Source organism: Aulonocara stuartgranti (assembly GCF_965226115.1).
Source record: "Aulonocara stuartgranti genome assembly, chromosome: 9".
Lineage (NCBI taxonomy): Eukaryota > Metazoa > Chordata > Actinopteri > Cichliformes > Cichlidae > Aulonocara > Aulonocara stuartgranti.
This window is the reverse complement of record NC_138960.1, coordinates 2,710,263-2,738,108: the sequence shown is the minus strand read 5'-3', so window position 1 is coordinate 2,738,108 and position 27,846 is coordinate 2,710,263. Positions and strand designations below refer to the sequence as shown.

The following is a 27,846-nucleotide window of genomic DNA, read 5'->3' as shown; positions in this document are numbered from 1 at the left end:
ATCATGCTGACTAAAACCCTTTCTTTTATTTTATTATCATATAGACATTGGCAGGTTGTAAATTTGGGGATTCCTTAAAAATATCGTTGCATCTCAGCAGTGCTCAGTTTTTTATTATTTTAGTCCTTGTAAACAGGAGTAATAGATGTTCCCTTGTAGAAAATATTCCGAGCATTATCTGGGCTGTTGGCTCTCTCTGGAATCAGGATGATGTTATTGACTTTTCTTTGTAGTGTGGACTCTCGACTTGAGGTGACTGAAGGGGTTTCTGAAGCACTCTCTCCACCTTCGCCACTGCCACCACCTCCTCCAGACCCAGAAGTGCTTCCATCACCTGGAGTTACCCTTATAGTAGAGAGGCCCTGTGGTTGAACCCTCTGCTCTGACTGCCCAGTTTTCTGCGTGTGAACTGTAATTATGGGTGGGGTGCTAATGGTGGCGGTGGTAGTAACAATGTGATTGGCACGCTTTCTGTCAATAGATCCTTCACGTATTGAGTCAGAGCTTTCTGAGTCTCTGTTCAGATCATTGAGCTCAAAAGACTGCCTCAAACACCCACTTGATGCTCCCCCTACACCAATCGTCTCTGTACCTCCACCAGCTCCAGTGCCGTGATCCAGGGATCGCCACCTCCATGTTCCGCTTCCATCTGTAGATGGAGCTTGGATCACTGGTCTGCTGTTTTCGGGGTGTGCTTCTACTCTGACAATTGCACCAGTGCTCCCTGAAATACTGCCTGATGTGCTGCCCAATGAGCTGGGCCCTGTGGTGTTGGTGGGGTCTTGATCAGTAAGTGCCCTGTAGTGAGCAGTGCCTTGGAAACTCCCTGTGTTGTTGCACGCCATGCTGCTTTCATCTAAGCTTTTGGAATGGGTCTGTAGAAGTCCCTGCTGTTTAGACATAGCAATCACTTGCATGATTCGAGGTTGGAGATTCTGCCCATTTTCATTAGTCCTGCAGGTTGCAGTCTTCTCTGCAGCTCTTTGCCAGGTAGCCTGGATAGTGCTGTTTGTTGTTGACATCCCCTCATTTCCTCCTCCGCCTCCCACTGTCCTGTCAGAGATGGCATAACTTTCATGACCTTCCTCTGGTATGTGGACCAGTTGAGAAGACCCAGGTCGAGGCTGCATGTTTATCCTAGCTCCTCCAGTGATACCACTACAGTTAGTGGGTAAAGTGGTACTAGCACCTGTGGCCAGTTTGGCCATATATGCATGGGCATCAAAACCACCATTCAGACCCATAGCAGATGGCTCAGAGCTTGATCGGAGCTCCATGCTGCCATGATGGTGTGGATGCTGGGAGGGCGGCCCTGATGACGAGTCTACAGACGAGGAGAATGAATCTGGGACCTGAAGAGAACACTTATGAGTGTTGTTCTTACTTTTCCATTGAGACAAAAGCTGCTTTGAGCGGCTAGAGTCCATGGAGGCATGGTGGAGGGTGGCAGCATGGCGCCTAGCTGCCTCTTCATATGCTGCCATAGCCTGTGGGGTGTGGACCCGAGGGAGAGTGTGACTAAAGGTCATCATGGCATCTTTGCTGTGGGGGCTGTGTGGGGATATCACTTCCACATCTGCACTAGAGCGCTTCAGGCTTCCATCGGGCCTCTGCTGCTGAAGACCTCGGTGAAGCAGACCCTCAGAATGGGAGATGGGGATGGTAGGCTCCCCAGATATGCTAGCTTTCATTTGCAGGTGGTTAAGGACAGCTTCCTGGCTAATATGTGGCAAGGAGCAAGGTGGGCAGTGCACAAGTGCAGGAGGACTGCTGCTGGTCTCCTCACTAGACTGAAAATTTCCAACTGCATACAATCCCTGGCAACAGAGAAACAGAGAAACACTTCTAGATTCTTTTACTTAAAACCTAATATAATATTAATATGATTTCATGCTTGATACCTGGATTCTGATTTTGGATAGGCTAGTGTAATTTGGGCAGGGCCTTGTAACTACAGTAATACTACCCTTTTTATTACAAGCGATTTCAAGTGTGTGTATAAATTAAGGAAAAACAGAAAATACTTCTCATGGGCCTTCAGGATGGGTCTATTGTTGAACTGGATGGATTCAGGTCCCTTAATCCCACCCATAACACTGTGAACAATTTAGTCGGTTCAATGCTTTATACTACATTGAAAGCGCCAGTCTTTCATGAGACTATTTGATTGAGTGCTTTGATGTGAGAAAAAATCCCACTGACTTTGGTGATTGTCTAACTCAATTTGAATCCAACTAAATCTCATACATACTGTACCTGATAAAATATCTAACCTTGATTTAAATTAAGTTGGTTGAAAACTTAAAAGCAGCCAACACATGTGTCTCCAAACATAAACTTTTATTATGATGAGAACATCTGTACCCATAGTGGCAAAAACCACATCTAATTCCATACCAGATAGACAGCAACAGCACCTCCAAGTAGAAAGCCCAGGTAGACGTCCATTGCGTGGTTCTTGTATTGAATAATCCTGGTCAAGCCACAAATGATGGCACTCATAATAAAAGAAAAGACGAGCAGGGGCTTAAGTAGCTTGGATGAGTCCGTCAGAGTGCTGTTGAAATACATCTGCAACATACGGCAAATACAATACTGGTTTTATTTATAGCCTTAAGCTTATTGGTTTTTGTCATATACGCTTAGGGAGGTAGCATACTGTGGATCTGTCTCAAAATACTACCATTTCCCCCAAACAATAAAAACAAATTTATGGAGTGCACAGCTAAGGAATGAGCTGAAGCTACACTCAGCTGAAGCTGATACAATTGATTTTGAACAATTTCAGCACTTTGTACAATATGTCTCATTCACCAATATAAGTGCATTTTTCCTATGTCTAAATACAACAATTTTCACTTTTGCTGCTCAAAGCATCTTCCATGAGGAGTCTAAGGAGCTCGGAAAGAAAAGTGTCCGGACTTCTTTAAGTTTCCTTGAAGATGTTTCATCCGAGAAGCTTCTTCAGTTCTAAGAGCAACTGGTGTAAAGAGTCCCAGATTTAAGCTCCATGGGAGTGTCCCCCCACGAACGTCATGGACCCCCTAATGATTCTCTCCCTAATCATATGAGCCAAGGTGTGAAAACGGGTGTAGGTCACAATCAGCCAGGGTTTTGGGTGAGCTCATTGTGAAACCTAGCCCCACCCCATCTTGTGATTTCCTGAGGTCAAATGCTCTAGGATGTGTGCTGAGGGAAGGATCTCAAAACTGGATTATAGATGGCAGACAGTTGGTGTCGTAAACCACCGCCTCTGTTCAAAGATGGTCGCTCACAGAGGACATAGATGGCTTCTTTCACCCTTCTTTCAAACCATTGGTCTTCTCTGTCCAAAATGTGAACACTGGCGTCCTCAAAAGAGTGACCTTTGTCCTTTAGATGGACAGCTGAGTCTTGTCCCGTCGAGATGGACTCGACAGTCCATCTGCATCTAAAGGACCAAGGTCACTCTTTGTCCAGATCCTTTTCTTTTCAAGCTCCTTAAACTACGATAACCTGGATGACTGAGAACCTTCACAGACATATTCCATGAGGAGAAAAACTCATTTTACATTTTAACTGAAAAGAAAGCCTGTTTGGTTCACAGAGGGTTGAGTTGTTTGTTATGTAACTGATAAAAAAAATAAGAAGATAAGTTGAATTTAAGTTTTTTTGTTAAGTCAAATAGACAACGGTATCCTAAGAAGTTGTGAGGGACTTCTGCTGTAACATTGGGGATGACCATTTGCACGAGCTCAAAACATCACTCACCGAAACATAGACGGCAGCAAAGGATGCCAGAGTAGCATGCTGTGATGGGAAGGATTTCCTGCAAGAGACAAAAGAACAAAAACAAATTCATCCAAGATTCACCTCAGCAGGAGAGCAGGAGGTAAAAAGAAACACAACTGGCCTGAGATATCAAAAACAAAATCCTACACACTATCTTAGGGACTAAATGACTGAACCAAAACTGAACCTCATTTCATGTGCTCTGTAACATTGCAGTCATATGTTTACTAATGAAACACATACAAGCATAGAGACAAGGCTTGCCTAAGGCTACTATTGTTGTAAACTGGCCTATATAAACAAAGCAGAACCAAATTAAGCTAGCGTTATAAACTGCAGAGTGCTACAGAAGGAAAGTGAATCTGTAGCTTAGTTTCTCACTTTGCTCCATCCATGACCTACTTATGACAGCTCCTGATATTAAAGCCTCATGCTAACTCCTGACTCTGCATGTGTGCACATTGGTAAGTGTTGGTGCATTTATGGAGCTGTATGATTTCATCCTGAAAACATAGTTGCACAGTTGCAACATCTGTGGTGTCATGCAAATTGCATTAAGGGTTTGAAAACAGATAGCACAGCTTATGTCAGCACTAGAAGTGGGTCAACTCTAGTGCTGACATAACCATTATAATTATATCTGCATTAATCTCATTGTAACACAAGTGTTGCAATGTATGTCAGTTTAAAACTCAGGTTTCAATTTCAAAACGTAATAAATAATACAAAAGACATGCATAATATTTAAAGCTGGAGTGCAATAATCATTTGAAGCGTCCTTTAAACCAGTCGTAGTAGTAGCGTCCAAAAAGCACCTATTTGGCTCTTGGAACACATGCAGGAAGGAACAGACCACTGTCTCTCTGAGGGGGAAGAAGTCCAGTTGTAAACTCAGAACAACACATACAGCACATACACACAGTTGTGCTGCTTTAAAAAAATTCTGTCAGATACAATATTAGAGAGATTAAATGTTTGTAATGTTCATTCTTTAAAATCTGTCTATTCACCATCTCTTCAGAGAAACTTGTCTCTTCTGCTTCAACTTTTGTATTTTCTTTCTAATTAACAATCAGAAAATCATACTTCAGCCTTAGGGGACATAAACGAAGAAAACCATGACATCTGAAAATAAAGTATTCTGTTAAAAACACATAACATCCTAGAAATTGTGTGGTTGTTTTTTTGTACATCTTTTGTACAAACAAGTATTTGTTCAAGTTACTTGATTACTGGTAATTGTAATCATGTTGATGACAAATTGATTTTTCCAGTTGGTTTTCCAATTTAAATTGTTTTTTTCCCTTCTTGTATAATGACTAGGATATAATTTTTCTTGTCATTACTGCTCAGGGTAGTTCTCATGACATAAATGCTGCATTTTTGGGGGGAGTTATTCTCTTCTATACCAACTGGTCAGTAAGAAGTAGTGAGCCTGTTTTGAAAATGTAAGGAGTAGAAAATATATATTTATGTTAAAATGTAGGGAGCAAAAGGAAAAACGTTTGTGTTTATTGTTCAGTTCTACAAATCAGATGTGACGAGACTGTGCACCCTTGTAATGTGAGGCATCCCACTGCTATGTGGTGTCTATAGCTCAGGAGGCAGAGCAGGTCATCTACCTTATTAGAAGGTTAGTGGTTGGTAGTTCAATCCCTGCATGCTCCAGTCTGCATACCAAATGTCTTTGGCCAAGAAAATAACTACAAGTTGTTCTTTGGTGCATCCATCAGAGTATAAATCTTGCATAGAAAAAAGTGCTTGCATGAATGGGTGAATGAGAAAAAGTACTCAGGTGGAGTAGAAAAGCACTATATAAGAACCAATCCATTTATGCAGTGATACCCCTCCTAACATCTAAAATACTTCTAATTTTTTATAGCTGCATCTTAAAGGACTATGGTTGTCACATTACTAGATATTCAAACTTCATGCCAATGCCTAGGAAAATACTTGATACTTAATACCATTTTTGATACCACAGGGAAGATTATTACCACATCCTGCAACAACAGAAGTTATTATTAATTAGATTAAATTAAAAAGTATTTAATAAAAAATTATGTCAACAATTTCATTACAGGTTGTGAAGGTGAAATATATTCTAGAACAAGTTGAAATTATTTATTGCAGAAGAAGCACATTATGCAAATGGTAATAATGAATTTGTGTGGTATTACTTATGTTACAGTAAAGAGTGCATTGTGCATTCTTAAAGTCGTACATGTTGAATTGAACTGAGTATGTCGTCTGTTCAAAGCCTCTCCCAGTCAGTGCTGTTCTCCATGCTTGTCTCACTGTACATGATGTTATTAGCACTTTAAAGGTGATCATTTAGGACTCTAACAAGTTGATTTGTTTACATTTGGCTATCTTAATTTTTAAGTGAGATGTGCATTTTGAGTTTATACACTTAATGCATATAAGGCAACCGTTTCCTTTTGCAGTATTTTTGTGTGACGTGTTTTTCTGTGTTTTAATAAAAGGGGAACAAAGCACATTTAAGTCAACCTAAGATGATATTTGTTCATTTTCACATCGCCTTACTGAGATAAGGCGAAGTGAAACATGCTTCTTTTACTCCAAAGCACCGGAGCACTCAAAGCTTTACAGAACTTGCCTCATTCACCTATTAACACAAGCACTTTTTTCTATGGGTAAGGATAAGTATGGTATCAGAAATCATGACCAGAAAAGTCCAGGTTCCATCCATTTTAAGCATGTGAATTACAATGTCTTGTCTTACTTATATTGGAATAAGCATGTACAGATTCCAAAAAGAGGAGGTTGTATCTAATCTAATTTTTTGTCTTGTAATGATTAAACACAGAGTCAATACAGTACAAGTGTAGACAGGGCAGTCACTTGAGACTGTGAGACCAGACTGGCCAACCTGCGCGCTGCATGAATAGACTACAACAAAGCCTATGACTCAATGCCTCACACATGGATCCTGTAATGCCTTGAACTGTACAAGATCAACAGGAAGGGCCTTCATCAGGAGGATTGGGAAGTGGCGAACAAACTCAGCCAGATCATTACCAAGACTGGCTACGGATACCAAGTATGGAATGGTGGAGTCTGTTGTAGCAAATGCACTTAGCCAAGAAAATGGACAGGAACAATAATCTTCATATGAGACTTCAAAAAAAGGGTGTACAACACAAAAACCTGACATCAGAGCAAGATATATAATGGCTTCCCAAAAACTTTTCATTTTCTAGCTAAACCTGAGAACATTCCATCTCTACTGCAAAGGATTCTGGGAAATGCAGTTTTCACAATCTTTCACTACCTCGCTGACCGATCACAGTATGCGAGAACTCAGGGCTGTGTGTCGGACAGGGTTGTCTGCAGTATGGGGGCCCCACAGGGAACGGTTCTGGCTCCGTTCCTCTTCACCATCTACACTGCAGACTTCTCTCACAACTCCACCCAGTGCTTCCTGCAGAAGTTCTCTGATGACTCTGCAATAGTTGGTCTCATCACTGATGAAAACTGACCTATGGCCTTGTGGACTGGTGTCAGCAGAACTACCTCCAGATCAACACTAGAAAAACCAAGGAGCTGGTGGTAGACTTCCACAGGCACAAACATCCTCCACTGCAACCACTGAACATACAAGGTACATTGAGACTGTGGACAGCTACAGGTACCTTGGTGTTGATCTCACCTAAACTTACAAATTATCATACCATTTTTAAACAAAACAAAGAGACAATTATTTTATCATCACTCATTCTTATAGACAAATATCGTCCAAAGCAACAATATTTTAAGGTCCATATCAGGTTAAAACTGTAATATTTCGGCATTACGTTCAGCCATCTTGGATGGACTTCCTCTATTTTTCTTTTTCCAAAGCACTTAAAACAATATTACACATCAGCCACTAGAGGGAGCTCTAGTGCAGTGTGCAAAACTGTATAATCCAGTGTAATTTATAAAAGGCAGAACATGGTACATTGTTAAAAAAAAAGAATGCACCGGCCAGCTCAGCAACACCAAAAGACCATGATGACCACACAACATGACCTACTCAGTCAAGAAAAATTCTTTGGGTAGGGGAAATCAAGATTAACTTGTACTAGAAGGATGGTAAGAGAAAGGTATAGAGATGGAAAAGAACACTCATGATCTGAAGTATATCACAGCATTATTGCATGGGCATGTATGGTACAAGGTGGAACTGTTTCAGTAATGTTTCTTGATGATGTGACTGCTGATAGAAGTAGCAGAATGAGTTGTGAAGTGTACAGGCTCGTACTTTCTTCTCAGTTTCAGTCATATTCATATTGCAAAAACAGCTCAAGAGTTTCTTAAGGCAAAGAAAGTCATTCACCTGATCATAATTCAAACAAGCATGAAGATAAATCACAGGAAACACAGTATCGTGTGATATTTGTACTGTAGGTGGTCATTTAAGGTGGTCATTGGTGGGGCGATCGTGGCTCAAGAGTTGGGAGTTCGCCTTGTAACCGGAAGGTTGCTGGTTTGAGCCCCGGCTTGGACAGTCTCGGTCGTTGTGTCCTTGGGCAAGACACTTCACCCGTTGCCTACTGGTGGTGGTCAGCTACTACAATGTAGCTGCCATCACTGATGGGTGGATGACTGGATGTGTAAAGCGCTATGGGGTCCTTAGGGCTAGTAAAAGTGCTACACAAATACAGGCCATTGACTCTAAAGGTGTTTTATCCAGATCTAAAAAACAATCCATATTTAAAAGCTTTACTTTGAACATTTGATTTTGAAATATGTGACATGTATTGAAATGGCGATACATCTAAACAATTTGTGCAAAACTTGTGTTAAATCCTTTGATTTAAATCACAAGTCCACATTGTTGATGTAAAAGAGCCAAATGATAAAAGTCTTTCAGAGTGGTGACTTTGCCTGTGTTGCTATTAGCACAGCAGAAATGAAATCCAAACTGAATTTTCATTTGACTTATCTGTGTTTTCCCCTTTGTTCTTTTTTCCTGTTTTCATTAATGTCATGTGTATTGAATTCCCTTGTTTCATACACTCTCTCCCTCCCTGGTGTGTAATTAGGCTGTTTTCCTTCCCTCATTCTCTTTAATTTTCTCATCTTGTCTCTTTCTGGCTCCCTGATCATCTTCCTCTCTCCAGTAGTTTGTTTCTTCTTCTAATGACCTACTTAGTTGCTTCGTGCTTTTCCTGGCATCATTGTCCAGCTTCTGAAGAAGTGTCATCATCCTTCCAGCATACTTTTGCAGAATTGATGATGCATGCAATTGAGTTATTCCCTATAATTTTCTTATAACGGTATTATTGTTGTAATTTGTTGTCATTATCTGTCTTGATGCATGCTCAGTCATCCAGGTAAGTAAGTCATTTTGGGATTGACACTGTTATTATTGTCATTGTTGGTCGTAGTTATTGATTGGGATTATTGGTGGTGATGTTTGGCTTGAACTATAATTATTATTATTGTCATAATTCTCTCCTAATTTGCATTAAACCTGGACTGAATAAAATTAACACCCTCACATTCACTGCACACATTCACAGTCCTGCTGGTATTATTTTTCTTACCAACTCTGTCTTGTCTGTAAGTTTTCCAATCTATCCCTGCTCTGTTCTTTATGTGATATACTTCATAATAATATTAAAAAGAAAAAGCCTTTTTTTCTCTGTTTTATAAGACAATTGTCTTATATTCCCCTCTAAGAGTGCTAATGTACTTTATAGCTAGTGATATAAAGCATCACAAAGAATCACGTTAAATGATTTTTCTTGACTACAAAACTGATCCACTCTTAATTTGTGTGTCGTTTGCGTGAAAGTGTTCAGAATCCAAGTCTTTCAGTGTAAAGTGGAGCATATCGAGTGTTTTTTCTTTCCTTACCTGCCCTGGTTGATTGCTGCAGGGTCACTCCCTGAGCAAATATCTTCCATTATGTATGGGTTCTGTTCACAGCTGACATTTAGGGTGGTGTAATTGGGTTTACACACAGTTAGGAAATATGGTGTTGGGTATCCAGTCATCAGTTGGAGGACGTCTGTGATGAGGGCCGTGGCACAAAGACCGAACGCATGAACTCCTGAGGATAGATGGTGAGATATGTGCTTACCAAGAGGAAAAAGAGTGAGAATATCAGATTTTACAATGTTTAGTTTAAATTGTATGGTTGTATTATTTAGACAAAATAATGTATCGCGGTATAGTCTGACGCTGGATCACTTCACAATCCAGTCCAGTTTAACTCAGCTCAGTTTTTCAATGGTTGCTCTCAACGCCGCACGAATTGTCCAACAATTAATAATAGCAAAAATGAAGGAGGGTAAAATGACGATGAATAATAAATTAACTACACAATTGAGGCTGCAGTCGACAAACAACTTTGCCATAAAATTACCGTGAAGTGTTGTATTATGTATTATATTTTCTTTGTGTGAGTGAGAGAGTATTTATGTGGCCGTGTCATGGATCGCTGTGTGGCAGGCACGAGGAGGACCCAAAATGCAAAACTCACAGACACGGGGATGAACTCAAAAATTACAGCTTTAATGCTGGAGAGGCAGAACGTAGGAAATACAAAACTAAACTGGGAAAACTAAATACAAAGCTCGCCAAGAAACACAGGGAAGAACACACACAACATGAGGGAAAACGCGACACAGAACTGAGGGAGACGCAGACATAAATACACAGAGGGTTAACGAGGGAAGTGGGAGCACACGGGGAACACAGGTGACACTGATAATAATCACGGGACATGGCAGGAGTGAACACAACACTGACGGTAGAGGTGAAACAGGAAGTACAGAGGTTCAGACAGGAGGAGAGAGAGCACGGGGAGAACACCAACATAACGGGCAGGGGAGACACGGAATAAACACGAAAGGGGACGAGGGCTCATGAATACACAGAGGGGCACACAGGGGGTGAGAGTCACAAAGGGAAAGCACTCAGGGAACAACACAACAGGGCAACTCAGGAAACAGAACCTAAACAGGGAACAAAATACAAACATACAAGAAAACTAAGAACACTGGGCCAACATGGCCCAGGACCATGACAGGCCGGATTTATTAAGTGAAGCAAATAGTGTGACACTGCAATGTGGATGATGTGCTAATTTATAAAGTGGATGCATTTGGATGATTTACCATTTGGATGATTTACCATGTAGTAATGACCAAACCAAAAATGGTTTAAAAACAAAGTTTGTGTTTGTTACTTTTGGGTAATGCTGGAATTATATGATTTTGGTTTAGCACTGTGGATGAATGCATCGTCTTTAGAGACTGAATCAGTTTTAATATCCAATGCTAATAAAGCAAAACCAAAACGAAAAGCATGAATCCATTGAGATAATAGTAATTTTACTGTTAGCAGATAAAATGCACACATAGAGGTGGCTGTGGCTCAGAGAGGGTAGAGCAGGTCTGCTAATCAGAGGTTTGATGGTTTGATTCCTTGCTGCTCCACTCGGAATGCCCAAGTACCCTTGGGCACCTCCCAATGTATCGAGAGTGTGCGTAAAATAATTATAAAGCACTTGATGGCATAGAATAAAAAAACGGCATGTATATGAATAAATTGGGGAGTCTTGTAAAATTCCCATTTTGAGCTCCCATAAGGAAAAAAGTGTCACCACAAAGGTACTAGAATTCTTAACTGGCTACCATGGACTGCCTTTATGTGACATGAGTAAGTGTGCAGTTTAAAAAAATCAACCTACCAACAAATCGGACGGCTCTGCGTATGAAGGAATTGAAGTTGCAGCCAGCTGCGTTGATGTTAGCCTCACCGCCACCGCCGAGCTTTCTCCAAGACAGACAGCAAAACAGGATGGCCTCTCCAATCATTATCTGTCAACACAACAACTCACCTTTTACGTCTGCTCACAGAGGAGGAGACACTCAGAAAATTCAGACTATAAATCTCTGCCAAAGTGGTTCTGACATAATCAGCCAGTTTGAGAACATGAACGGGAACTGGCTGCTTTATGTGAGCAATGTGCCACAGCTTGTTCTTTGGATTCCACTCAAAGCTCTCGGATAAACCCAGCCACGTAGCTAACACACAAATGCACTCTGCATGGGATTACACATCTTTGCAGAACCAGAAGGATGGAAAAAATAAATATTTAGAGATTATTTAGCATTGGACAGGTGCAAAAGGGAGAGGGAGAGGGGGGCTCCAGTGATGTGCATATTATCAAAACTGACCCTGGACACATGACCCACCCTAAACCAGAGAGAAATGTACACCACATTTTTCTCTTGCAAATTTTTCATACGGGAATTTATGTTTGCAAAGTTTAATTACTTTCCAAGGTGTTTTAAGTTTTATGCTTTTTACAGTGATGATATCTAAAAGTCTATAAAACTTACTGTGAAAGTAACCAACACGTCCAAAGACTCAGAGATGCATAGAAGTAAATTATCCAAATAGGGCTGGGCAAAATGATTATTTTCCTAATCGATGAATCTAGCGATTAATTTTTCGATGCATCGATTAATCTAACGATTCATTTTTCAATCCGATTCGATTTCGATTCGATTAACGATTTTTTCCCCCATTATTTGACTTGTATAGCAATTTCACATTTACTAATTTATGTATATAAATGAAAAACACAAATTTATTCATTTGAAGACCTTTTAATAAAAAAAAAATTCAAAATAAAGTTGTAGAGGTCGTACAATCAATACAATAGAGATAGCATTTAACAAGAAATGAAATGTGCAAACATATATAAAATTAAGGAAAAGTTAACAAAACATTTCAAATAAATAGCAACAATGGTGTCTTTAAACAAACAAAATGTAACATTCACTTTGCTTTCTGCCAAAAAGTGCTCTTCATTCACAAAACAAAATCCACAATAACATTGTACTACAATCTTCTGTTTTAAACAAAAAATTAAATGTTTTGCAAAACAAATATAACAAAGGAAATCATAGCAAAAAATTAATAATATACAAACAGCAGAAATGGCGTCTTTGAACAAATAATGAAATGACAAGTTACCCCTAAGTAGGACTCTGTGACCAGACTTGTCCAAGCATCAGTGGTAAGGGAGATTTTGGATGTTTTGGAGGCTTTTTTTTTAGTTCATTCCTTAGTTTCTCCACTGAAGTTTCATACTTTCTCTCCATCATGCTTGTAAAATGACGCTTAGACGGCAGAGTGTAACCTGGCTGGAAAGTGGTCAGCATTTCTTTGAATCCCTCACCCACAGCAAGTGGTCTCTTGTCTTTTAAAATCATAGCTAAGACGCTCTCAGTAAGTACAGCCACCCCCTGGGGGGTGCATGGTATACTTCTTCTCTGACAGTAGTCCTCCAGACTTTTCTGTTTATTCCTGAAATCATAAATCACACACAGCACACAGATGAATTCGAATAATTACAAAATAATCATATGGAAAGCATAATATCAAAATAATTTGATAAGGATCTGGTTGAGATAGATATATACACACATACTGTTATGCCATGTGCTTTCATAGCATAACAGTAAGAGGTTAATGATAATCCCCAATGTTGAACATATGATATGCAGTAATCATGATGGCTGGAAAAGATAACGTTTAAACACCCAGGGCTGATGGCACCTTTACTGGTGCACTGCTTTCTAGTCATTAGATGGCATAACTTTGACCTATAAGATCAAGCTGGAGAAGCATTATGTATAAAAACAGCGTTCAAATAGGATGAAACACATTAAATTTGACAAATCAAGAGTTCATTGTCATTTTGCTTTTGCAAGCACTTTAACAATGTTGTAATAGTGTCCACGACGGCTACGTTTAGCAGGTGGTGCATTATCCTTGTTAACATTTCTCCTGCGGCCAATTCGCTGTCTCACATTTTTGTCTTTCGCCGATTCTGATAATCAGCCTGCGTGCATTCAGACTCATTTCGCCAGCATGGGCCACAAACCAAAAAAACAATAACAACAGCAACTGCTATATGTTACTGCTCAGCAGCTTAAATGAGTTTTGCATTTACGGAGGTTGGGTGTTTATCTCTGTGTCTATGAGTGAGTGTACGTCTACGTGGGGGGGTCTGGATGAATTAACGGGTAAAAACTAGCGTTAGTAAAAAAGTTGAAAACTTACGGTGGTTTGTCCTTTGCAGAAGCTGCTCCTGGATGCAGTCGTTTGAGGTGCTGGTGCATAGCCGTCGTGCTTTTATGATAGGCTATTTCCACCTTACAAAGTCGGCAAACGACTGAATCACTTCCTTTTCTGTTAAAATATCCCCATACTGTAGAACTGCGTGTTCGGGTGGAGTGATTTAAGTTGACTGCAACTGCCTCACTCATGATTCCGCTACTCGCTGCCGCCATGTCTTTTTTTGAAAGTGACGACGCATCGACGCAGATTTTTTTACGTCGACGTATTTTTTGCGTCGACGTAATCGATTACGTCGACGCGTTGTCCCAGCCCTATATCCAAACCAGGTTTCTACATCAGATTTACACGACTGTGTCTAAATATTATGGCACTGATATTTATATACGGAACTTTTCTACACTTACTGGCAATTCAGTCATTTTACACTATAAGCTGCACTCACCCATTCAAACACATTCATTCAATACTTTATATTACACACTTTACACCACTTATTGTACCAATATTTATGTAAAAAAAGCATGTTGTATTTTTTTCACTCGATATGACAGCAGTTATTAGTGTCGAGTGTGAAGCAGCGGGAATGAGGATCAGCACCTCCAAATCTGAGGCCATGGTTCTCAGCCGGAAAAAGGTGGAGTGCCCACTCCGGGTTGGGGATGAGTTCCTGCCCCAAGTGGAGGAGTTCAAGTATCTTGGGGTCTTGTTCGCGAGTGATAGGAGAAGTGAGCTGGAGATCGACAGACGAACTGGTGCTGCGGCCGCAGTGATGTGGACGCTGCACCGGTCTGTCATGGTGAAGAAAGAGCTGAGTGTAAAAGCGAAGCTCTCAATTTACCGGTCGATCTACGTCCCTACCCTCACCTATGGCCACGAGCTGTGGGTAATGACGAGAACGAGATCGCGGAAACAAGCGGTGTAAATGAGCTTTCTTCGAAGGGTGGCTGGCCTCTCCCTTAGAGATAGGGTGAGAAGTTCAGCCATCCGGGAGAGGCTCAGAGTAGAGCCGCTGCTCCTCTACATCGAAAGGAGCCAGCTGAGGTGGTTCAGGCATCTGACAAGGATGCCTCCTGGGCGCCTCCTGGGTGAGGTGTTCCGGGCATGTCCCACTGGGAGGAGGCCCCAGGGCAGACCCAGGACACGCTGGAAAGCTTATATCTCTTGGCTGGCCTGGGAACGCCTTGGTGTTCCCCCGGATAAGCTGGAGGAGGTGGCTGGGAAGAGGGAAGTCTGGGCTTCCCTGCTAGGCTGCTGCCCCCGTGACCCGGCCCCGGATAAAGCGGAAGAAGATGGATGGATAGATGGATGGATGGATGGAGAAACTTTGAAGCCACTTTGAAGCCAAGGATTTTCTGGTAGTGGACAGAATTCAGAACAATGCTGACTCTGCATTCACTAATGCTATCTACCGCCTGACTACCGAGGACAGTGACGTCATCAGCGAGAGACCGGTGACCAGCATCGCGGAGCATGACGTCCGAGCGGCATTGAGGAGAGTGAACACAAGGAAAGCGGCGGGGCCAGACGGCATCACCGGCCGTCTGCTGCGCTGCTGTGCTGACCAGCTAGCAGGTGTGTTCACTTACATCTTCAACGAGTCCCTGGCGAAGTCTGTGGTCCCCACATGCTTCAAAAGATCCACCATCATCCCTGTGCCCAAGAACAGCAAACCCTCATCCCTGAACGATTACCGGCCAGTTGCACTGACCTCGGTAGTAATGAAGGTGTTTGAGAGGCTGCTGAAGAACATCATCTCCTCCTCCATCCCAGACACCACAGATCCGCTGCAGTTCGCCTACAGATCCAACAGATCCACAGAGGATGCCATCGCCCACGTCCTACACACCACTCTCAGCCACGTGGACAAGAAACAGGGTAACTATGTGAGAATGCTATTTGTTGATTACAGTTCAGCGTTTAACACAATAGTGCTCTGCAGACTGTTCACAAAGCTGAGGGATCTGGGACTTAACAGCCGTCTGTGTGCATGGGTGTTGGACTTCCTCACTGGCAGAACTCAGGTGGTGAGGGTGGATAGATGCGTCTCTAACAGCATCACCATCAACACAGGAGCACCTCAGGGATGTGTCCTCTCGCCACTGCTCTACTCCCTCTACACTTCAGACTGTGTGGCCACCCACGGCTCCAACACCCTTGTGAAGTTTGCTGACGACACAGTGGTGTTGGGTGCCATCTCCAACAACGATGAGGCGGCCTACATGGATGAAGTGAAGAATCTGGCATCATGGTGCCAGGACAACCACCTCCAGCTGAACGTCAGCAAGACCAAGGAGCTGGTGGTGGACTTCAGAAGGAGTCAGCACAGAGACTACAAGCCCATTATCATCAATGGAGCTCCAGTGGAGAGGGTGCAGTCCTTCAAGTATCTTGGTGTCCACATCTCCTCAGACCTGACATGGGCTGCCCACATTCAGGTCCAGACCAAAAAGGCTAGGCAGCGCCTGTATCACCTACGACAACTGAGGAAGTTCAGGGTCTCTCCAAAGATCCTCAGGATTTTCTATACAGGCGCTGTGGAGAGCATCCTCACACAGAACATGACATCGTGGTTTGGGAACAGCTGTGTGAAGGACCAAAAAGCTCTCCAGAGAGTGATCCGTACAGCAGAACGCTGCTGCAGGATTGCTCTCCCCCCGCTTCAGGACACCTACACCAGGAGATGCCGGACTAGAGCAGCGCAGATACTGAAGGACCCGTCCCATCCAGGCAACAAACTGTTCCAACTTCTGCAATCTGGTAGAAGGTTCAGCATCATCCGGGTAAGGACAGAGAGACTCAAGAGGAGCTTCTATCCCCAAGCCATCCGTGCCCTAAACACACACACCCGCCCTCTCACATCATCTATAATTGACTGAGACAGGACTCTCCCAGACACTAAACCAAGGCACAATGTACATTTCAAATTCCTTTAATTTTAAATATGTTTATATTGTCTATCCTGTAAAATAGTCAGATTGTCTATTCTTATTTAATTCACTTAATGCACAGAATTCACCTGCTTGCTGCTACTACTGCACATTCACCTAATGTATATACTATATATATAATGTTCTTCCTCTACCCCCCCCCCCCCCCCCCTTTTTGCAAATGTCGAGGAGCGTGTCAGGCTACATTTCACTGTGTGTTATACTTGTTTAACTATGCATGTGACAAATAAAGAACCTTGAGCCTTGAACCTTGAACTCCAATGAACTCAGTGAAGATCTAAGAAGAAAACTTGTAGAATCAAAGTTGGTAAGGTTTCCTGGACCATTTCCAAATAATGTAATTTCAGCTGTTCACAGGCACCCACTAGAGTACGCTGGGCCCTCAGGCCCCCCTCATGAAGTCAGTTTCTGATTCCTTGATCAGAGACAATTTAACATTGTCCTGGGGGTTGTCTCATTGTTGCCACTCTAGCACACATGTTAATTCATGCCTGTTAATTTCATCAACACTTCTGCTACTTAACTGAGGTTTAACTGACATGATCCTTCCTTAAATCTGTTTGAGCATTTTATTATTAGCAGCTTTTACAGCTCTTTATTGATATATTATGTGTTCGAGTTCTGTATTATTTTTTTTTCTGTTAATAATTTTATTCTGCATTTCCCTGAACTTCTTGTTGTCTTAAGATGATTTTTTATTGTATTGTTATTTGTGACTTTAGTTCTTAGTTTTCTGTGACTTCAGCTTTGTTAGATGTCCTCACCCTGTTTTTGGTCATGGTCCCTCATGACATTCTCTTTTTCCTTGTGTCCTTGTTCTTGTTTGTATGTGTTTGTGGGCGGGACTCATCACAGGTTCCCGTCTGTGGCCGAACACACCTGCTCCAATCACCCACCTAATGATCTAATTAAGAAGCCACTACTTAAAGTAGCTGCTGAGACTTTGTATTCACTGGATCATCGAGCTAATCGGTTAGTTAAAACCGTGCTCCTGCTACTCCAGAGCCTCCGGGCTAGAACCAGCAGACTGAGAGACAGCTTCGTCCATCAGGCTGTCAGGAAGCTGAAGTCTTGCCCTGCTCCGTCCCTCTCGACTCTCACACACATGAACTCCAGACCTGTATCCAGCTCCTCCCTCCGAATCCAACGCCGCCCTTTCACTGACTGCCCCACCCCCACTTGCACATGAACTCTGACACTAGTTGGTGTTTTTATCAGGTAGTATTCATTGCATTTTCCAATCGCACCTGTATGCAATCTTAACTTATATTATTGCATTACTGGAATAATCTTCCAGTTGATATTCCCGTGTCTGAATTCATTCAATCTTTTAAATTACGATCAATAACTTATTTATTTAACTTAGCACTGCCGAGTAATTAGCGCTCTGTTTCATCTGGTAGTGTATTTTGCACTTCCTTAAGTGATTTCAATTTTATGTAATTTTAATTTAGTTTCCTACTATTGTATTATTGAGAAGCACTTTGATGTACCTCTGGTCTTTGTGCTACATAAATAAAGTTGTATTGTATTGTAACTGTCGTACATACAGTGGCTTGCAAAAGTATTTCGCCCCCTTGAACTTTCCCACATTTTGTCACATTACAGCCACAAACATGAATCAATTTTATTGGAATTCCACGTGAAAGACCAACACAAAGTGGTGCACACGTGAGAAGTGGAACGAAAATCATACGATTCCAAGCATGTTTTACAAATAAATAACTGCAAAGGTAACTGTAAATAACTTCACTGTAAATAAATGCACTGAGCTGTAATCTCCCGAGTCCTGCACTTGAGTTGTCCAGGTCTGGAGTCTCACTGCCTGTTAGCTTTGACAGTTTTCTCAGAGCTTTTCTGGTAATTTGATTTGTGATAAAGATGACGGACACCCAGAGGAAAAAATGCAGATCTCTTCCCCTTCTTTCTAATTTACATTTTACAATGGTTGTGTGTTTATACTATAAAATCTAAGACTAGAGCACCTCCATAATGACTGCTAAAGGCTATTTTGCACTGTTTCAAGACTTAAAATAAGGCTGTTGTCAAGTGTGAAGCCTTACTGTGATGGCAGGTCCAGCAAAGGCCAGGCTGAGCAACATCAGGAAGGGGATGACCTCGTGGTTAGGGTCAATGTAGGGCAGGCTTAGGCTGCGGTCATGACAGTTGAAGCCAGACTTCACTGGCTTGAACACATCCGTCCACTCCAGGAAGTACAGACTCACCACAGATGAGACCAGGATGGGCAGCTACACACAGACACAACATCAGCAGACAGAGAAAATGAGGCGTTAGTTCAAAGTCATAAACAGCAAGAGCTTCAGCAGATTGCCACTGAATAGCTAAACAGCCAGTCAAAGCTGCAAATGCCCATATGAACCCGTGGGTCAATGAGCACATTAACATTTCATTTCATAATAAGAACAACAACATAGAAAGGTCAGGATGGATGGACGGTTATGCAAGATGGCACGTGGACTTAATTCCTCTTATTAATTACATCCCAACAAACAAAATGACAACCAGGTCTTAAGACAACATTAATTATAACATGTTCAGTTCAATCCCAACTATAAAATAAGGTCAGAGTTATAAATGTGGTATTTACTTTTTCAATTCAGCAAATGGAAGTACTCGCTGTACTGATGTGTAAGCAAAATACTCAACTAGTTACATAAATATCTGCTTTATACAGTGAGCTAGGGACATTGTTTTTAGCAGAACTGTGAAGCTGAGAGGAGGTTTATGTGTGCAAACGGGAGCATACTCGGTTTTCCTTTTGACATTCTTCACCAGAGTTCAACTGCCAGTGCCCAGTACCATAACATCTCCTAGGTGCCCAGCATGGCCCATCTAACCACACTCTGCTTGCCAGATGAGCAGTGGGTTTTACCAAGAAGAAAAACTATAATATGGGAAAAATATGAAGTACCATATTTGATATTGCTTTAGTGTTTTTTGTTTTCTTTCAGTCCATCTGTTTTATGAAACGCCACCGAGTCAGTCTGAGTGCATTTAGCTGGATTTGAGCAAATAGTGTGAATCAATCTGTGGTGGGGCGTGGTCTGCGTGGTCTTTTAGTGCCCCTCCCGAAAATCTCCCGGAGCCACCATTCTCCCGAATTTCTCCCAAATTTCCACCCAGACAACAAAATTCAAAAAACCATATCGCAGAATTCATAGCGCGGCCCAGCCAATTCCAGTCTCTAACAATGGCAGCAGCAACTTAGTTTTAATATTACTCTTATTTCTCTTTCTGGGTCGCAAAAAAACTTTTAACATATTTTCAGGTGAGAATGTAGCTGTGTAAACTTCAAATATCTGAGTCGACTGACACATCGTCTTCAAACCCCCGCGGTCTTTCGCTACTCGGGTTAAGCATGATATATAAGTCACTTTGATAACTTAAAAATGTTATTGTTTGACTTTTTCAGTGTTTTATTTGTTCGTGAGCAAATCGGTTTGGCTGAGATTAAAGTTATTAGATTAGATTAAATTAAATTTAACTTTATTATTCCCTCGGGAGTAGGGATGGGTATCGTTTAGGTTTTATCCGATACCGGTGCCAAACCGGTACTTTTGAAACGGTGCCGGTGCTTAAAGAATGGAGAACACAAACTTTGTCCAAAAACCTCTCATGTTCAGCTGTTTTTTCGTAACAAGTCAACAATGTTAGTCTTCTCTGCAGCTATAGGGCATATATGGTATCACTCTTGGCTGCAAGCAGTGCTTAAACAATGGAAAAAACACAAACTTTGTCCAAAAACCTCTCATGTTTAACTGTTTTCCACTTTTTCTTTGGTCATTTTAGCCTTTTTGGCCAGGGTGAAGGGAGTATCTGCCATCAAACAAGAAGACAGCTGCATGTAGCTATGATGATGTTTGCTAGTTCACCTTACATGCATTAATGTAATCACGTGGTTAGCCTACTCAACGTGAATTACACACGAACAACATTAAGCTACTCACGCAGAGAAGAACGGCTGCTGCTGCATCATCATCCTCATCATTTCTGCTACACTGGCAGGGCTAGGGGCCAGGACTCTATTCTTCATCAAAGGAGCTTGCAAAGAAAAGCGTCTGGACTTCTTTAAGTTACTTGAAGACGTTTCACCTCTCATCCACGGGACCCACACCCAGTTTCACACCTTGGCTCAGGCGATTAGTATTTATTTAGTATTTAGTATTTATTTATTTATTGTCATTGTCAAGAACAATGAAATTGCGTTTGGGGCTTCCATACAACCCAAAAAAAAGAAGAAAATAATAAATACCCCTTAAAACCCAAGTGTACATATTTAACCCAGTGTGACTCCAATGCAATAAGACAATCCTTAGCAATAATGTTCGTAGAAATTCAGACAAAGACCTGAGAAACATGACAAAATACAACAATGCAACCCATTCAATATTATTGTACTGTGAGATATGATATCAGATATGATAGTTATCTATTTAAGAAAGAGGGGGGGGGGGGGGGGGCAGGAGGGGGAAGAGAATAAAGATATGATGCACCAATGCAGACCAGTTCATTGCTATTAAGAAGTTGGATATGGTTATTGTCCGTGAGAGGGGGGCAGAGAGTTCAGGAGCCTCACAGCCTGTGGATACAGGCTGTTGGCCAGTCTGGATGTTCTGGCCTGTATAGACCTGTACCTTCTCCCTGAGGGCAGCAGATGGAAAAGGTGGCGCGCAGGGTGATGTTGGTCCCGCAGGATACTGTGCACCCTCCTCAGACAGTGAGTGGGGAAGATATTACTGATCTCTGGCAGACTTGTTCCAATAATTCTGCCAGCTTCTTTCACCACCCGCTGGAGTGCTTGCTGATCGGCCTTGGTGCAGCTGGGGAACCACACTAGAAATCCATACGTCAGAACGCTGCTGATGGCACAGTTGTAGAAGTTCAACATCAGAGATCTGGGAATGTGTGCGCTCCGCAGTCTCCTCAGGTAGTAGAGGCGCTGTTGGGCCTTCCGTACAACTGAGGTGATATGGTTGCCCCAGGACAGGTCCTCGGTCACAGTTACCCCCAAGAATTTAAAACTGCTCACCCTCTCCACCGCCTCACTGCCAATGAAGAGAGGCAGATGGTTGTTATGGCCCCTCTTCCGGAAATCTACAATGATCTCCTTGGTCTTTTTGGTGTTTAAGACCAAGTTATTGTCGTGGCACCATGACTCTAGTTGTTGCACCTCTGTCCTATAGTTTGTCTCATCATTGTTGGATATAAGTCCGAGCACTGTAGTGTCATCTGCAAACTTAACAATGAGATTGGACGCGCAGGAGGAAATACAGTCATGGGTGAAGAGAGTGTATAGCAGAGGGCTCAGAACACACCCCTGAGGGGCACCGGTGTTGACCACAAGGGTGGAAGAGGTGTTCTTACCCACTCTGACACTCTGTCTACGGTTAGTGAGGAAGTCCACAATCCAGTTGCACAGAGAGGAGTTAAGTTCCAGTTGGTGGAGTTTGGGACGGAGTTTGTATGGCCGGATGGTATTAAAAGCCGAGCTGTAGTCTACAAAGAGGAGCCGTGCATAGGTGTTCCTGTGTTCCAAGTGCTTCAGTAATGTGTGCAGCACTGTGGCGATCGCATCCTCGGTTGACCGGTTCTCCCTGTATGCAAACTGGTGCGAGTCCAGGGATGGTGGAAAAGCAGCTCTGATGTGTTTAATGACCAGTCTCTCCAGGCATTTGGCGGGAATGGGGGTGAGTGCCACAGGTCTGAAATCATTCAGACATGTGACATTTGACTGTTTTGGGATGGGAACGATGGTTGCTGCTTTGAAACAGGATGGTAACAGTGAACAGGACAACGAGGTGTTATATATAGAGGTGAAGACGTCCGCCAGGTCCGCAGCACAGTCTTTTAGCACCCGGCCCAGCACTCCATCTGGCCCGGCCGCCTTCCTGGTGTTAATGCTCCGGAACACACGCCTCAGCTCATGAGTGCTCAGGACTGGAGCAGGATCGGTTGAGGGGAGAGGGGACAGGACAGGGTCGGTGTTCTCCCTATCAAAACGGGCATAAAAGAGATTTAGATCCTCAACCAGAGTAGAACTGTCGGCTGAGGGTGATGGTGTTCTCCTTTTGTAGTCCGTGATAGCCCTGATGCCCTCCCAGACCTGCCTTGGGTTTGTGTTGTTCTCAAACCTGGCCTCGATACGCCCCCTGTGCTGCTGCTTGGCAGTCTTGATGCCTCTTTTCAGGTTGGCCCTGGCAGCACTGTATGCCTCCTGGTCCCCGGATTTGAAAGCGTTGTTCCTTGTTCGAATAAGTTGTTGAACTCCGTGTGTCATCCAGGGTGGATTATTAGGGAACACACGGAATCGTTTCCAAGTTGTTACATTGTCCACACAGAAACAGATGTAGTCCAAGACAGTGGAGGTGTAACTGTCCAATGCGACACGATTGTCAGTGTCCTGCACCTTGAATACATCCCAGTCTGTGCAGTGGAAACAGTCCTGAAGCATCGGAATAGCATCCTGCGGCCATGTTCTCACGGTTTTGGTTGTAATCCCAGTGCTCTTGATCTTTTGTGTGTATATTGGGTGTAGCAGAAGGGAGAGATGGTCTGACAGACCCAGGTGGGGATAAGCCTGGGCTCTGTATGCATTCGCCATGTTGGTGTACACCTGGTCCAACGTTCTATCTCCTCTGGTAGCACACTTCACATTACGGTGGAAATTGTGAAGTACAGATTTCAGGTCCGCGTGGTTAAAATCCCCAGCCGCAATAAAGACACTGTCCGGGTGTGCTACCAGGCTGTTATTGATGCTGCTGCTCAATTGTGCTAACGCTAGCTTAGCATTAGCATCTGGTGGAATGTAAACAGCGCAGATGTAAACGGCAGAAAATTCCCGAGGGAGATAGAATGGACGGCACTTTAACACCAACAGTTCTACCTCTGTACTGCACAGTCTTTCCGTTACCGTGACGTTCGTGCACCAAACTTGTGCGCATGCGCCAACCAGCGTGCAGCCTGTTACAGTCGCTCCTGCTTTTCTCTTAGTTTAGCTCTTTTTTCTTACGTATTCTTTTTTTTTTCTGACTTGTATTTTCCTCCGTTTTCTATCTCTTACTCAATCATGTGGATTGAGAGAGTTTTTGTTCTTCTGGTGGCCGTGGAACTGTTACTTTTATCATGGAACGGGACCGCGGCACATCTCCTACACGCACGGACTGTTTACTCCAGAGATCAGCTGATCGCCCTGATGCCGGCCGGCTCGCTGGCCAGGCCCGCAGAAGTGCCCGCAGAAGTACCAGCTGAAATTTGGAGGAAAACACATCGGGGATGCAGAGGTCAAGGACAGAAGAGAAGAAAAAAGGTGACGGTGAGACAGCGGAGGCTCGAAGCGAGGAGGAGGTTTAAACCGTGTCTGCCGTCTATCGTGATGGGAAATGTGCGATCGTTGGCAAGTAAAATCGACGAGCTCTCAGCACTGGTACGGAGTCAGAGGGAATACCGAGAGTGTAGCCTGATGTGTTTCACCGAATCATGGCTGCACCAGGTCATTCCCGATGAGAATGCTTCCGTGGAAGGCTTCCACACTGTTCGGGCGGACAGGGACAGCATCGCTAGCGGTAAGCGTAAAGGAGGTGGGCTTGCTGTTTTAGTTAACAACCGGTGGTGTAACCCTGCCAACATAACAATCAAAGAAAGGATTTGTTGCCCGGACACTGAACTGTGTGCTGTTGGACTCAGGCCGTATTATTTACCCAGGGAATTCTCTCACGTCATCTTGGTGGCTGTTTATGTTCCCCCCTCTGCTAACCCCACAGCTGCATGTGACACTATCCACTCTGCCATAGCTCGGCTACAGACTCAGCACCCGAGTGCCTTTATTGTGATCTCGGGTGACTTCAACCATGTATCACTGGACAATACACTACCAACATTCAAACAATATGTGGACTGTCCCACCAGGGGAGAGAAAACTTTAGACTTACTGTATGCTAACGTCAAGGATGCATACAGCTCCTCCTCCCTCCCCCCACTTGGTAGGTCAGATCATAACCTGATTCACCTCACCCCCCGCTATGTGCCAATTGTGAGGAGGGAACCTGTGACCACCAGGACTGTTAGGAGGTGGTCAGAGGAGGCAATAGCGGAACTACAGGGCTGTTTCGAGGTGACCGACTGGGAAACACTCTGTGAGCCTCACGCCGAGGACATCAATGGGCTTACTGAGTGTATCACAGACTACATAACTTTCTGCACCGACTCCATTGTTCCAGCTCAGACTGTTCATTGTTACCCAAATAACAAGCCGTGGGTGACTAAGGACATCAAAGCCCTCCTCAACAACAAGAAGAGGGCTTTCAGAGGGGGCAACAAAGAGGAGGTGAGGAAGGTCCAGGTGTTACTAAAGGACAAGATCAGAGAGGCTAAGGACAATTACAGGAGGAAGCTGGAGTGGAAACTCCAGCAGAACAGCATGAGAGAGGTGTGGAGGGGCATGAAGACCATCACTGGATTCAGGCCAACCAACAGCAGGGGAGCTGAGGGAGGTGAGAATAGAGCCGACGAGTTGAATCTGTTTTTCAATAGATTCGACACCACAGTGTCTGCTCCGACCCCCACAACCTCACCTGCAGTCAGCCTGGAATCCAGAGCCACACCACTGTGCCAGCCTCTCTCTTCACATGTTGCCTCCTGTGAGATTCCTGACACCCCTCCCCCACCCATCACCTTCACTCAATACCAGGTTGAGATGCAAATGAGGAGACTTCACTCAGGCAAGTCTGCTGGACCAGACGGAGTGAGTCCCCTTGTCCTCAAGGCCTGTGCCCCCCAGCTGTGTGGAGTCTTTCATAAACTGTTTATGCTGAGTCTGAGTCTGCAGAGGGTCCCGGTGATGTGGAAGACATCATGCCTCGTCCCTGTACCAAAGACGCCTCGTCCCAGTGGCCCCCAGGATTACAGGCCCGTGGCACTGACCTCCCACATCATGAAGACCCTGGAAAGGCTCATCCTGGACCAGCTGCGACCCATAGTAAGACCACATCTGGATCCCCTTCAGTTCGCTTATCAGCCTCGTCTCGGAACAGAGGACGCCATCATCTACCTGCTCAATCGTGTCTACACCCATCTGGACCAGCCGGCGAGCACTGTGAGGGTCATGTTTTTTGACTTTTCCAGTGCTTTCAACACCATCAGGCCGACCCTCCTGGGTGATAAGTTAGCAGCGATGCAGGTGGATGCTTCTCTGGTGTCCTGGATTGTTGATTACCTGACAGGAAGACCACAATATGTACGTCTTCCACATTGTGTGTCTGACAAGGTGATCAGCAACACAGGGGCACCACAGGGGACTGTCCTCTCCCCCTTCCTCTTCACCCTCTACACCACAGACTTCAGCCACTGCACAGAGACCTGCCATCTTCAGAAGTTTTCTGATGACTCTGCGGTGGTTGGATGCATCAGCAGGGATGATGAGACAGAGTACCGGGCTGTGGTCGACTCCTTTGTCACGTGGTGTGAGCAGAATCATCTGCAGCTCAACGTGGCAAAGACCAAGGAACTGATCGTGGACTTCAGGAAGACCAGGAAACACTTGACCCCTGTTTCAATCCAGGGGGTCAGTGTTGACATTGTGGAGGACTATAAATACCTTGGAGTACACATTGACAATAAACTGGACTGGGCTAAAAACACCACAGCACTTTACAGGAAGGGCCAGAGTCGTCTCTATTTTTTGAGGCGACTGAGGTCCTTCAACATCTGCCAGAAAATGCTGAGGATTTTCTATGAGTCTGTGGTGGCCAGTGCGATCCTCTATGCTGTTGCATGCTGGGGGAGCAGGCTGAGGGTCGCAGATGCCAACAGACTTAATAAACTGATCCGTAAGGCCAGCAATGTTGTGGGGATGGAGCTGGACTCCCTCAAGGTGGTGTCGGAGAGGCGGATGCTGTCCAAGATAAAGACAATGTTGGATAACACCTCCCACCCACTCCATGACATGTTGGTCAGTCACAGGAGCTCGTTCAGTGAGAGACTGAGATTACCGAAAAGCACCACTGAACGACACAGGAAATCATTCCTGCCTGTGGCCATCTCCCTGTACAACGCATCCACTTAACACACTGTTTGCTGCTACAGCTACACATGTTTCTTTTCCAAATATTTATTTATAAGTGACTTATGTATGTATGTATGTATATATATGTATATATTGTACTATTCTTAGTTAGCGTATTGTCTGTCTTGTCTTAATGTTGGTTTAAAATGGAGCACTGTAACAAAAAATAATTTCCCCCAGGGATCAATAAAGTATTCTGATTCTGATTCTGATTCTGATTCAAAAGTTGTTAATATAGATGCCCACCCCCCTGCCAGTCTTCTTACCCGAGTCCGCAGACCTGTCGGCTCGATAGGCGGTGCGGCCTGCTAGATCAATAGCCGCATCGGGAATGGCGCTGTCCAGCCAGGTTTCAGTGAAAATCATGCACGAACAGTTATTAAAAGTCCGTCGAGTGGCGATCTGCAGTCGTATTTCATCCAGTTTGTAACGGATTGAACGGGCATTGGAGAGGAATATGGTCGGGAGTGGTGGTTTAAACGGACTAGTCTTTAGCCATGCCCACAGGCCTCCCCGCCTGCCTCTCTTCTGCCTCCGCTCGCAACGTCTCCTCCTGCGGCTTGCTGTTGCGGGTAGCCCCGGGGGTTGCTTAACGATCTTCGGGGGGATGAGATACTCGGATGTTAGTTGAAGATCTCCACGGCTTAGTTGTAGTAGATCATCTCTGTTGTATTGAAGTAACCCCAGACTGTGTGAAATAATACCTAATACCACCAAAAGTGCAAAAGTGCAGGAGCTCCGGGCCGCTGCGTCTGTGCGCGCCGCCATAATGCACCATTATGCAGGGGCAGGGATAGTTCAGTAGGTAGAGTGGTGGCCCCATGATCGGAAGGTCGGGGGTTCGACTCCACTGAACGGCTACCCTGAGGTACCCCTGAGCAAGGTACCGTCCCTACACACTGCTCCCCGGGCGCTGCATTGGTGGCTGCCCAC

The 27,846-nt window shown here is 43.8% G+C and overlaps 1 protein-coding gene across 1 annotated transcript; it reads right to left on the bottom strand.

The window, feature by feature from the left end:
• Positions 1-119: 119 nt before the first annotated feature.
• On the bottom strand, positions 120-27,279 carry LOC309714548 (phospholipid phosphatase-related protein type 4-like; the record flags this gene model as incomplete). The annotated part of the gene is made up of 7 exons (XM_082547092.1): positions 120-1,817; positions 2,398-2,571; positions 3,751-3,808; positions 9,640-9,835; positions 11,480-11,609; positions 18,896-19,081; positions 27,160-27,279. 7 exons carry the CDS (start codon positions 27,277-27,279, stop codon positions 120-122), a joined length of 2,562 nt encoding a protein of 853 aa, XP_082403218.1.
• Positions 27,280-27,846: the final 567 nt, after the last annotated feature.